We start from the raw sequence: 13,473 nt of genomic DNA, 5'->3' as shown, positions 1-13,473 counted from the left end.
CTGGGTTAGAGTGGGGGGGTTTATTGTCCCGTAGATCCCGTTTTGTTTATGCCTGCTATCTCTGGAAGTGAAAAGTAAAATCATTGTCATTTTTTGGTACAGACTCAATCTTTATCCTGTTCCTCCTGTGGCTGATGGCACCCATATAAGGACAGGGGGAAGAGTTCAGGGTACTCTCAGTAAGGCACAAGAGTAAAAAAATATCAAGAGTCCATGCCAGACCGGGTAACCCCCTGTATGTGTGTGACACTAACATGTAATACACCACACAGCAGCATTTGCACTAGTGTATGTGGCAGGCCACTCTGTGGCCTAGGAGGCATCTTTGATTTCTCTTTTGCCCATATTTCATTCCGTCTTCCAAGTTCTGAAGGTTCTATCTCCAGAACCCATTCCTGATTTATCCATATGTGTCTGCTTCTGATCGAGCTGTAGTGAAAACTGGCCTTCTTTTTTTTTTTTTAATTTTATTTATTTGACAGAGAGAGATCACAAGCAGGCAGAGAGGCAGGCAGAGAGAGAGAAGGAAGCAGGCTCCCCACTGAGCAGAGAGCCCGACGCGGGGCTCGATCCCAGGACCCTGAGATCATGACCCGAGCCAAAGGCAGAGGCTTTAACCCACTGAGCCACCCAGGCGCCCCTGAAAACTGGCCTTCTTGCCTGAACTATTGCAGTGGCCCAATATCTTCCAGCCTCCCACTGTCGCCCACCTGTAATAAATATACGCAAGAGGGTAGAGGGTAGAGTAGCTGAAGGGGATCTTTTTCACACCCTAAAGAAGATCCTGTTGGCTTTCCTGCCTAAAGTCCTTCACTAGCTTTTCATCGCAACTTAGAGAAAATTCAGCTTCCTGCCGTCTATCCTTGCGTACTGTGCTCCAAAGGCACTGGCCTTCTTTATGGTTTTCATACTTACCAAGTTCGTTTCCATTTTGGGTCTTTGTACCTGCTGTTTCCTCTACCTGGGCTGCTCTGGTCATCGATCATCTTGTGGCTGACTGTATATTATCAAATATCCGCATCCCGGTGCAGCCGTCCTTGGTGAATCTGAATATCCCACTCCAGTACTCCCTCATGTTACTGTATTTTGTTTTTTTTATAGTTCCCATCACTCTCTGTTATGTTAATTTATTGCTTTGTTATCTATTTCCACCCCCCACTAGAATGTGAACTTGAGGGCATGGCCTCCCCTGTGCCTAAAAGAGTGTGCCTATCATGTAGCAGCACATTTAAAAATCTATCGAATGAATGAAAATTTTCATCTCACTTCAGCATTCCATTATGAATATTTCTACATAATCTCTTTTAAAAAGATTTATTTATTTATTTATTTGAGAGAGGGAGCAAGCGACAGAACGCATGAGTGGGGGCAGGAGAGGGTGAAGAGCAGACGGAGGGCGAGAAGCCGATTCCCCCACCTCAGAGCAGGGAGCCTGATGATGCGATGCGGGTCCTGACCTCTGGGCTCTGAGCTGAAGGCAGATGCTTATCTGACTGAGCCACCCAGGCACTCCTATTTCTCCACAATCTTAAATATTCAGAATAGGGGTTGTGAACTCTGATTCACAGTCCAGATCTGGTCTAAAGACTTATTTTACTTGGCTTATTAAAAAATGTTGTCGTTAGGGGCTCCTGAATGGCTTAGTCAGTTAAGTGGCTCCCTTAGGCTCAGGTCACGATTCTAGGGCCCTGGGATCCAGTCCCACGCCAGGCTCCCTGTTCTGTGGAGAGCCTGCTTCTCCCTCTCCCTGCTGCCCGCCCCCAACTTGCGCGTACTCTCTCTCTCTCTCTGTGTCAAATAAATAGATAAAGTCTTTAAAAAAAAAAAAAAAACAGCCATTAGAAATATAATTTACATCCAGTCAAGTGCCCAGATCTTAAGTGTACAATATGGTGGCTTGTGCAGCCTTCTCTGAGCTCAAGATGCAAAAGGCTTTCTCACATCCTGCTTCCAGCTGCATCCCTTTCCCATAGGGTACCTTGCATAATCTTTTTAAGTAGCTCCTCACATTTATGAATTGTGAGATTTCACATAAAAATCCAGAATTCCAACATCCCTTGAATGATGGAAAGATAGCAACACACGATCTGTTTTCTCTTTTGGCCATTATACGGCCAAATATTATATGGCCATAATAATGTATTATAGCTGAGAAGCAGGTGTCCAAAGTGGTGGCACCAGTGCTCTCCAGTTTGCCTGTAGCCTTCAGTCCTCCTTCTATCCCTAACTTTGAAATCAGTTCCCAGTTGCCATTTTTAATTTCATTTGAATTTTTTTATGATGGAGAAATATTTATTTCTTCCATTTTCTCTCTAAAAAAGTAGAAAAGTGACGGTAGGCTAAAAATTTGTGTGAAATGGTTACATGGAAGGTTCTTAGACTTGGTCCACTTCATTCATATGAATCGGTTGCCCACCCTAATTCCACATGGTTGTGTTTAAAGGTGATCTGTCGTGTAAATGTGTCATTTATTTAACTAGGCTCCTGTGGAGCATGTAAGCTAGTTCCAGTTTTTTGACATTATTAAGAGCAACGTGTAGATGAATCTTTGTACAAATCATTTTTTAAAAAGGTTTTATTTATTTATTTGACAGAGAGATCACAAGTAGGCAGAGAGGCAGCCAGAGAGAGGGGGAAGCAGATTCCCTGCTGAGCAGAGAGCCCGATGCAGCCCAATCCCAGGACCTGAGATCATGACCTGAGCCAAAGGCAGAGGCTTAAGCTACTGAGCCACCCAGGCGCCCCTGTACAAATCTTTTTTTTTTTTCTTTTCTAAGGTTTTATTTAAATTCCGGTTAGTTAACGTAACAGTGTAATATTGGTTTCAGGGTACGCTTCAGGAATTTGCATGTCATCATCCTTGTGCAGGGCCATGCTGATCTCTGTATTGTTCTGATTTTAGTGGATGTGTTGCCAAAGCAAGCACAAATCATTTTTTTCTTAGGATAAGATTTTAAAAGTGGTATTTCTGGGTCAAAATATATTTTGTTTGTAAGATGTGATACACATTGCCAGATTTCTGGTAGTGGTATGAATTGATGTGATCTGTCTGGAGAACAGTGTAGGGAAGTATGCTTTTTTCTATAGTAAATAAAAAATTTTTTTTCTGCTCATGTAGTTAGTAAAAACAAAAAATGAAAATGCTAGCTAAGAAGTTTTTCATCCTCTTATCTGTAAAAATAGCTTGTATTTTATTTTTAAGGATATATTGAAATCTTTTTTAGTACCATGTTTAGTACCATGTTGTACCTTAGATTTACATTGTGAGTCAAATCATGTACTGTGTACTTTGTATATGAAGTAATGTGAATACCTTGGTAGAACTCGATAACCCTTTACTCTTGATTCTTAAACACACACACACACACACACACACACGGTTATAATGAGCTCTACCATGCTCTATATGGGAGTATATGGAAATAAATAATGCAAAATCCTTTTTACCCATTGATTTTATATTTGCTTTTATATTTTTGGTTAAATGCTACTGTTTTACAATTTGTTTTTTAAGGAGATGCCTACATAGAAGGGTGACAGCAGCTGGACTGAATGGTTCACTGTTGAACTGGTTCCTCAGGTAGCCTGGCTCTGGTGACTGCTATGGGAGAGTGGATGACTGTTACAGACCCACATCTGTCTTCAGGTAATAGAGACTAAAAGGAGTGTAAACTAAAGTGGTTTTAATTGTAGTGGTGAATTTTTAAATGAAACTGTAAAATAATTACAAGTATTGAAGATGTGACTAGAGAGAGACATAAATAGTTGTAAAATATCTAACTTTTATCTTCAGAAAATTCATATGGGAAAGCTAAGAATTGTGCCATAATTAGTGGGGTTCAGTGCCTTTGATAGATGATGGTTTGTTATTATTTTGGAGAAGAATGCTTATGTGTTTGAAATAAATTTATTGGCTACTTCAATATGTTGCTGTAATTTGTTCCTTTAATACATGACCTTTGACTCAGGTGATTCTTATCTGTTATTTTTATAAGTCTGAAATACTATAAATTAAAGTCGTATATTGTAGCTTAACATGCCTACTAAGGGCACTCTCGTATCTTCTTGGAAAAAAGTTCAGTTGACTCTTGGATAACATGGGTTTGAAACGTGTGGGTCCATTTATACATGGATTTTTTTTCGATAAATGTAATATAATACTGTAAATGTATTTTCTCTTATGACTTTCTTAGTAACTTTTTTCCCCAGTTCGCTTTATTGTAAGAATATACTAATGTAGTGCATATAACATGCAAAATATGTGTGAATCAGCTGTTACTGGAAAGGCTTCTTGTCATCAGTAGGCTGTTAGCTGTGCAGTTTTGTGGAAGTCATCAGTAGCACACAGCTTTTCTGCTGCATGAGGGTTTGGTGCCCCTTACTCCTGTGTTGTTCAAGGGTCAACTGTATGTAGTTTTCATACAAAGAACAGTTTTGCCTTAATTTGAAAATTGTTAAAAATATTTATATAATTCAAAATCTTTGGTAATGGAGGTAGTTTGCTTTGCACGTTTTTTTAAGTTGTTTAAGTAAATGCCTTTTATTCTTTCAGAAAGCAAAAATATCTGTCAATATACCTCAGAAACAAAGATGTCTCCATCAAGTTTATACTCACAGCAAGTGCTATGTTCTTCAATACCTTTATCAAAAAATGTGCACAGTTTTTTCAGTGCCTTCTGCACAGAAGAGAATATTGAACAAAGTATTTCGTATCTTGATCAGGTAAAAAAAAAAATTTTGTGTGTGAGAAGCAATAGCCTGAATCATGTTATATAACAAAACATATCAAAGTTATGAGAAAACACTTGTCAAGCACACGTATATTGTTATAACTTGGCCTGGGCCTTACAACATATGAGACAGGCAAAGAACTGTGGTGAGCATTCCATGTGAGTACATGGTAAACGTCTTTATCAGGAGCAGGGTGGCCTCCACATTGCCCTAGAGACTTCTCCCCTGGACTCTCTCCATTATTTTACTGATACACTAAGTTCCTTGTCCAGGACACAGGCACTTGTAGAATAGAGGCTAAAAAGAGCCTCTCTCAGTTCTCTCAGTTTTTTGTCCTTTGGGATATTTACAGTTTTCTTGACTTAGGATAGTTTTCATTATTTCTGAGAAAAGATTTCTATCTTTTGTTTCTATACTAAGTCATTTGGTAACCAACTTTGAAGAAAACATTTTCTCTTACCAGGAATTGACTACTTTCGGTTTTCCTTCATTATATGAAGAATCCAAAGGTAAAGACACAAAGAGAGAATTAAATATAGTTGCTGTTTTAAATTGTATGAATGAGCTACTTGTACTTCAGCGGAAGAATCTTCTAGCTCAGGAAAATGTAGAAACACAGAATCTGAAACTGGGAAGTGATATGGACCATCTGCAGAACTGCTATGCAAAACTTAAGGTAGAACTTGCATGTCGACCTGTATTACAATAAGCCAAATGTCTCATAAGCTAAGCTAAGTGATAGCTGTTTTCTCTTTAACATTTTTGGGGTTTTATACATACATCCTAAAATGCCTGAAGGATAGAGGTCATTCCTGAAGGGGGGATCTGTGGTGAGCTGGAGGGGGTAGTTAGTAGCCTCCAAGGTTATAAAAAGGCTGTGAGTTATGGATAATACTTTAATCTTAATCAGAGAGACCTAGGGAAGGTCTTACGAATTAGACTGATTCAGCATTGTAAGCACTTGAAGGCTGTAATTCTGCATTAAAACTTTTTATACATGGGTAACCTTTGCCAAATGTTTTTTAAGTAGCTAGTGAATAATTACACAATGATATTGGTGATCCAGACCTGTTTAACCTTTCCTCTGAGGGGTTGCTTATTAGGACAGCCCAGAGTATAGAATGTTTTCCAGGAAATCTTCTAATTCTTCTCTTTTAATTTGACCTGAGCCAAAATCTGGTATTTTTCTCTGGACAGAAATGTTTGTTCAGTGATAAAAGTTGCTGATCTGTCCTTTAAGAGCTTCTGGATCTAGTATACGATTCATTCAATTCATTGAGCAAAATTTATTGAGTATTTTTGCGCCAGGCACACTGGGTTTCACAGAGGAGTGAACCCGGTCCCTGCTCCCAAGCAGATTGTAGCATAATGGAAGGAGATACGTTGAACCATAATTATTTGCTTCATTAGTTGTTCTTTGTGTGGGAGGTGAGGGGAGACTTCACAGAGAGTTCACATTTGATCTCAAGTTGGAGGAGTAAGTACAAATTTGCTACTGTTTGGAAAAGGTGTTTTAGGCAGAGGGTATACAACCTGTAGAAAGCATAGAGGTAGGAAAGAGCATTTGACTTTCAGGGATTAGTCAGTAGCTCTGTAGGGGCTGAAGTGGATGATGATGATGATGAATGACAGAGGTGACACCGGGCCCCAGGCATCCGAGGATGTGAGAGGCTCTGTGCAGAAATGCGAAGGCACCAAGGAATGTAAGTGAGAAGAAGGTATCATTGGTATCAGGTAGATATCAGCCTGGCAATATGGTGGAGAAACTATGGGGAAGGGGCAGATTTGTATTTGGGACAGAAGTGGGGAGCCCAGAAGTCTTGGTGGAAAGGACAGCGCAGGCCTTAGCAGCTGCCAGAGCCAGAGAGGTTTTGGACTTGAACTAAGCTAGCACCAGTGGAGAGGTTAAAAGTGAAATATGAAGCAAACGTGGGAGGTAAAATGGGTAAAGTTTTATGAAAAATTGAATTTGGGGAATAAGAGAGTCATGAATTTAGGATACCGGCTCAGTATCTGTCTCAGGTTTATAAAGGATGATAGTATGAGATAAGTGATGTAGTAGGGGGGTGTGTAGATTTGCAGGGCTGATGAGAGTTCAAGTAAACCGTTGATAATCACTCAAAGTGAATCTGATTTGACATATATGGGACATAGCAACTGGCCCAGTGCCTCTAAGTTTAGTCATTCCAAATGGTCTGGCATGATAGGAAGTCATAAACATTTTGAAGAAGAAGGTGCCAAAAATTCTGGTAACTTTGGAGTTATTGGAGGTGTGTTCCTAAATTTCACAAATTCCTAACTCTCCTTGAGGCCCATTGTTCTAGGTATTGTGCAAGTTGTTATTTGTGGTCAGTTATGCCATAACTTGAGTGGCTTTTATATTTTATAAAGATAAGAGGATTTTAAAAATATCCCAGTGGCCTCATGCAGAACTTGGCACATTTCCTCAGGAAATGTGTGGAATGAATTCAAAATGAACATCTTATCTTGTACTGATTCCAGCAATGCTGCCATTCCCTTCTGGAAAAAAAAATCTTCAGAGGTTAGCACTTGCAAGGGAGAACAGATGTTGTGCTGGATTCCTACCCTTTCTGACCTGAAGGGTTCCCATTTTGCTCCACGTCTTCCTAAAGAGCTTCCTAAAGAAGCTCCACATCAATTTGATTCTTTCTCAAAGAATGTACCGTAGACTGTAGAAGTGCTAAAGAGTCCGAAAAGGAGATTTAAAAAGCGTCCAGTGGCAGCATCACTGGAATAAGTGAAGATTGCCTTTCAAGGGATGCACTTTGAAACTCATTTGTATATATATAAAAAATGTTGGTATTTTAAGAAATTACCATATGACATTTAAACTTAAGTAAATTTATAACCTTACAGTATTGTCTTATATTGTTTTAAGTGAACATTTTGTGTGCCATTAAACAGCAGTTCTAGCTAACAAATCCTAGTTTGTGTACGCTGTTTTTACTAATCTTTGAAGAATTCATTTATTCCGAGTCCTATGTCAATTTTAATCACAGTTGCATGTGGATGTTTTAGGAACAACTGGAAACCTCCAGGAGAGAAATGATTGGGCTTCAGGAGAGAGACAGACAGTTACAGTGCAAGAACCGGAATTTGCATCAGCTACTGAAAAATGAAAAAGATGAGGTGGGTTGTCAGTTATTGAAGATGAAGTTTAAGTGATTTTTTTTTTCCTTTTGGATTTGACATGACCATACCCCACTTTAAAACAAGAACATTAATTCATCCTTTGTCAGACTGGTACGGTGCACCTCTGTGTATAGCATTGCAGCATATTTAACTGAGCTCAGGACCTCTCCCTGGCACCCCCAACCCCAAGTGGATTCATGGAGTTTAGTATATTGGTCCATAGCTTGTGACAGCCAGTGTCCTCTGCTGTCCGTCCTAGACTCTGGTGCATTACAACTTTTTCTTAGGCACCAGGGTGCTTTAAATGCAGATCTTTTATTCTCGGCCATACCTATACTTAATATCTGACATGCCTCTTCTATCTCTGTATTAAATACTGCCATTGTTCATCCAGTCAAGCTATTAGTTACTTATCTAAATGGGCACAAGAGTTACTATTTTTTTTAAAAAAAGCAATTCACATTACAAAACTTATTTCTGATTGTTATCAACATCATGATTTTAATTTCATTTCTGCTACAGTGACTACTTAGTATTTGGATCTACAGAGTTAATGCATTTGAAATTACCATTTTTTAATGTATATAAGAAGAAATCGTTATGTTCTTACCGCTCTGCACTTTGACCCTGGCCATGTAATAACTATAAAGACACAATATTTATTTTCAATGTTTTTTTTTTTTTAACTAAAATTAAGGACTTTTAGGGGAGCTTATTTCTTTCATGATTTTATAGTGATTTAGGCAGATTGTTTTGTCATATTTTGACTGTTTGGTAATGCAGTTAGTGGATAGTGAAGTATCTTAAACTGCAAGGTTGCTTATGCATTTCCTTGGGTTGTTTCACTGAAAATTTTGACTAGATCTGCAGATTACACATAAGTGATTTGAATATAGTTAATCTTTAGTAGGAATTGAGTTAAACATCATCTCCAGCAGAGATTAAAAATGTTTATATAGAATAGAACACACTTCCTATCTAGGACTTCCTGAGAAGCCGCCATAGATATAAACACGGAGCTGCAGGGCCGGACGCATAATAGGTACTCAGCAAGTGTTAGAGCCGGATCATGTCTGCTGTTTGGACTTACTCTAATTTGAGAACTGTTCACGATCAGATAAAAACAAACCTCCTTATGTGTTGTGATGTGCTAGGGCTAGTTTGTCACAGATTAACAAGGAATCACGTGAGTCAAGTCATTTACACAGTATAAGGAAGTCACTGCAGATAATCAGGTTAATTCTTGTTTCAGACGAAGCTTTAATCACTTTAATACTTCTCTAAGTGTTTCTGGTTTCTAAATGAGCAGAGTCTGTATGTAGCATAAAAAGGATCACTGGGTGTTGTACATAAACAATGACTCTTGGAACACTGCATCAAAAACTAATGATGTATTTTATGGTGACTATCATAACACAATAAAGAAAAGGTAGAAAAATAATTTAGGAAGTTAGCAGCTCTACAAATTTCAGAATTAAGAAGTAAAGACTTCATGTGATTCACCTAATGATACTTTAAAAGTTGATTTCCAGTGGTTATTGGGAAGGAAGAATAATCCTAAAATAAACTGTTTTATGAGGAGGTGAATGCTAGGACTTCTCTTTTTTGAATTTACAAATTGTACCTGTGGTTATCAATCATAAAGGGATTCATTTGATCCAAAATGCTTTTTTCCAGGTACAAAAATTACAAAATATCATTGCAAGTCGAGCTACTCAGTATAATCATGATATGAAGAGAAAAGAACGTGAATATAATAAATTAAAGGAACGTCTGCATCAACTTGTTATGAACAAGAAGGATAAAAAAATAGGTAAGAAACCAACTGGTTAATATAAAGGAAATAAATAAAGCTAATATGCTAAAAAATAAATGAATAGATGGAACATGATAACGCATGAAGTATTATTTTTATGCTTTATGCAGTTGTTTGTAGATGGTGTGTATCCATATAAACTAGAAATCGAGGCAGCACACTAGCAAAAATAATAATTTTGCTTTGCTTCCTTTGTTGCATATAATTACATTTTTTTTTTTTAAATATGACAGTTGTAGTTCCACAGAGGAAAAACTAAGCCAGAGGATCTTCTGATCTTCCATAACAAAGAACTGATCATATGAAAACTCAAGATGAGTGTCTTGAGTGTCAAAACAAGTGTGATTTTAGAATTGAGTTCATAAAATTATTTATCAGACCAAATCATTTACATCAGTTCCTTTAAATAAGTGTTGCTGTGCATTTTTGAAGCAACTAGTCTGAAGGATGGACTGTGAATTTTATGCTTATGGTTGTGCTTAAGGTGAACTTTTTTCTAGTGTTACTCTTTTGAAAATCAATTTGCAACTTCATCCGAGTATGTGCATAATTTCAGGGAAATCACATAGGTGGAAAAGTAGAACTGTGTGCACATGCACGTGTGCACACACGCACACACACACACACGCACGACTACCACTGCGCAGATACAGTTTTGCTGGCCTGGGAAGATAATGACACAGGAAATCCAAGCATTGATTTATCAGACAGTGGTTTCCAGGTGGACTGTAGGTCGTGTTCTAAGCCACAGTGTACGGTAATGCCCTGAACTGTGGTTTCCGAAGCTGAGCTTGGTGAGACTTGCTGACACAACAGCTGATGAGCAGGTGTCTCAGGCTGTCCTGTGGTGGGCCGTGTCTGCTGTCATCAGGCGGCTTGGTGCTGGTGGCATCCCCATGGATCTAGTGGAGCAGAGCTCTTGCACTCAGTCAGCTAGCTTATTTTATAAAAATCACTGAAAAATGAAAGCATAATAAGCAGTTAAGACAGCATTGGAAAATCTTTAGGTAATCAAATTTAAACTTCGTTGGTTAACCTCATGTTCATTCATGAATTAAATAAAGAGCAGGAGGAAATGCCGGAAGTATAAACTGTAACACCCGATTAGAGAGGTTTATTAAAGATGTGACTGGTAACAGAGCCCTTATTTTATGGGAGTCTGACTGTTTCCTAGTCCAAACCTAACTGGAAGTGACAGTTTCGTAATGATTTTATCAAGTCTAAACTTACAGTAACTTACTGTCTTCTTACTTCCTTCTGATGGCAACTGCTTCCATCCCCCGCCAGACAGAAGAGAAAGTAATACACAGGGGCCTTGACTCCTTTGATGATGAGAACACAGGGCGTGGCAGACTTTTTATGTGAAGATTCTCCTAGTAAACATGTTCAGGTTTATGGAGTCTATAGTCTTTGGTCACAGCTGTTCACCCCTGCATTTGTAGCTAAAACTGTATTAACACATGGTCTGGCAGTGTGCTAATGAAATGTATCTAGAAAATCAGGCAGCTGGCCTGCAGGCCATAGTTTGCCAACCCCAATGATAAAATGAATAATGATAATAAAATAATACCAATCACTTTGTTAAGTGTTGTAACAACTTCTTTTACTCTTCACAGCAACTCTTGGGTAGATACATTATTCCCTCTGTATTGATGAAGAAACAGGCTTCATAGTTAAATAACTGGTCAAGATCTTAGTGCTTCTCAGGGATGGAGAACTGGAACTTGAAATCCGGGCTGTTTGAGCCCAAGTCCTAATCTATACCAGGTTGACTTGTGTGTTCAGTCTGTATAGAGTGTGTTAGGGTTTTATACACTTAAACGTATGTATGGTAAGAGTTGGTTTTGTTTTGCATGTTCGTGTTTGTAGCTATGGAAGTTTTAAATTATGTGGGGCGAGCTGATGGAAAAAGAGGCTCCTGGAGGACGGGTAAAACTGAGGCCAGGTAAGGTCCAATTTAAATTGATATATTTCATTAGTGTGTTCTTTCTATAACTGCATTTTCATACTGACAGTTTCTTCCTCAGGAATGAAGATGAAATGTATAAAATTCTCTTGAATGATTATGAATATCGTCAGAAACAAATCCTAATGGAAAATGCTGAACTTAAGAAGGTTCTTCAGCAAATGAAAAAGGAAATGATTTCTCTTCTTTCTCCCCAAAAGCAGAAACCTAGAGAAAGAGCAGATGATAGTACAGGAACTGTAAGTGGCTCTTTCCTCTCTAATAGAGTTTCGGATTGCTAAGTCAAACAATTTAGACAGTAGCTAGGTATTCCCATTGGGGACACCCTTGGTATTTTGGACAGAATGCTCATTGCTCTGCTACCCCTAGTCACTGTGACAATGACAACAGAATGTTCCTGTGTGTTTCTAGACGTGGCCTGAGAAATGATGTAAGTGACCTCCCAGGGACTTACTCTGTGCCACACACTGTGATAACCACTTTATGAACATGTCTCATTTCATTTTTCTAATTCAGTGTTTGCATATCATAATTATCCCCATTTTATAGCTGAGAAAACTGACGCACACTCGTCTCATTAGCCAAGTATCACAGGTGACAGAGCTAGGATTTAAATTCAAGTTTGTCTCAGCCCAGAGTTCATGTTTTTAACCACTCTGCTGAGTATCCTCTAAATAGTTTAGGTATTGTGTACTTTAAGCAGGCTTGACTTTCGGAATGAAATGTTTATTAACTTTGGGAACCAACTCATCATTCAGTCCAGAAATTTGCAGAATGAACTTTATGTTCTGGTCCCCGGAAAGAAAAAGCAAAAAGGAATTTCGACTCCTTCCTTTGTCTCATTTGGGACTGTTACAACAAACTGCCACAGACTGGGTGGTTAAAAACAACAGAAAATTATTTTTTACTGTTCTGGAGCTGGGAAGTTCAAACTCGGGATACTAGTAGGGACAGTGTCTGGGGGAGAGTATGTCCTCCTGGTTGCACATTGCCGGCTCCTTGTACCCTCATCCTCCTATGCTGGGAAGAGGAGGAGCTCACCGGAGTCCCTTTTTAGGGGCACTCATCCCACGCACGAGGACACGACTTTTCATGACCTCCTCACTTCCTAAAGGCCCCACCTCTGAACACCTGCACATTGGGCCTTAGAATTTCACCATGAATTTGAGGAACATGAACATTCCGTCCATTGCATCATTCAAGAAGCTCTTTTGGGGAGATGGGGCATAGGCCACAGTAATGGTTACACATCTTAGGAGCTGTAATAGGGTGATACAAACGTGCTGAGCAGAGGAAGTGTGGCAATCAAGGAAGGCCTCACAGACAAGAGTGACCTTTGAATTGGCTCCTCAAGTTTTGGGGGTAGAAGTGTGTGACACAAGGGGAGTAATATATGCGGAGGTCTAAAAACAAATCATGTAATGGGGAACATTTCTTTTAACTCAATCGCTTTACATGTTTAAATTCTAGAGTCAGGCAAGTGACTAAAATCTGAAAATAAAGTAGATGGGGACTGCTAATTATCAGCAAGTCATCAGAACGTATTTTATAAACCTGTATGAGGGGATTATTTACCTTGTGGTATCACGATTAAGCACATCCCGCCTTCTACCTCTTTTTTCCTTAAAAAAAAAAAAATTACCTGAATGGCTTTGAAACTCCCAATCCAGGACCTGCTTGACCTCCGTCCGCCTTTTCTGTCCAAGTCTGTCACTTTTTGTTGTGTACGTGCACAAAGCCCTCTCCAGAGTGAGCAGTTCCCATTACTCCCGCAGCGTCTGCAGTTTTTGGCCCCATTCTTTACTAA

General features: G+C 39.0%; 1 protein-coding gene and 1 non-coding gene across 7 annotated transcripts in view; one reads left to right on the top strand and one right to left on the bottom strand.

Annotated features, from left to right (window-relative positions):
* LOC101686357 (SSX family member 2 interacting protein) overlaps positions 1–13,473 on the top strand; it is a 43,182-nt gene that overhangs the window by 16,454 nt on the left and 13,255 nt on the right. For 4 of the 6 annotated variants that reach the window (XM_045064791.1, XM_004752688.3, XM_004752684.3 and 1 more), the window contains exons 2-8: positions 3,515–3,646; positions 4,553–4,722; positions 5,195–5,407; positions 7,771–7,881; positions 9,562–9,697; positions 11,570–11,645; positions 11,716–11,905. In XM_045064791.1, the coding sequence (XP_044920726.1) occupies positions 3,604–3,646; positions 4,553–4,722; positions 5,195–5,407; positions 7,771–7,881; positions 9,562–9,697; positions 11,570–11,645; positions 11,716–11,905 (939 nt within the window). In that variant the 5' untranslated portion in view covers positions 3,515–3,603. The remainder of the gene's footprint in view (positions 1–3,514; positions 3,647–4,552; positions 4,723–5,194; positions 5,408–7,770; positions 7,882–9,561; positions 9,698–11,569; positions 11,646–11,715; positions 11,906–13,473) is intronic. The other 2 variants (XM_004752690.3, XM_004752689.3) reach the window with 1 other exon arrangement.
* Positions 2,821–2,926, bottom strand: LOC123387424. The gene has a single exon (XR_006601877.1). It is a non-coding gene; the product is annotated as a U6 spliceosomal RNA (small nuclear RNA).

Source organism: Mustela putorius, unplaced genomic scaffold, assembly GCF_011764305.1.
Source record: "Mustela putorius furo isolate JIRA1106 unplaced genomic scaffold, ASM1176430v1.1 tig00003853_pilon_pilon_pilon, whole genome shotgun sequence".
Classification (NCBI taxonomy): Eukaryota; Metazoa; Chordata; class Mammalia; order Carnivora; family Mustelidae; genus Mustela; species Mustela putorius.
Note: the sequence above shows the minus strand (reverse complement) of the source record. Positions and strands in the feature narration are given on the sequence as shown.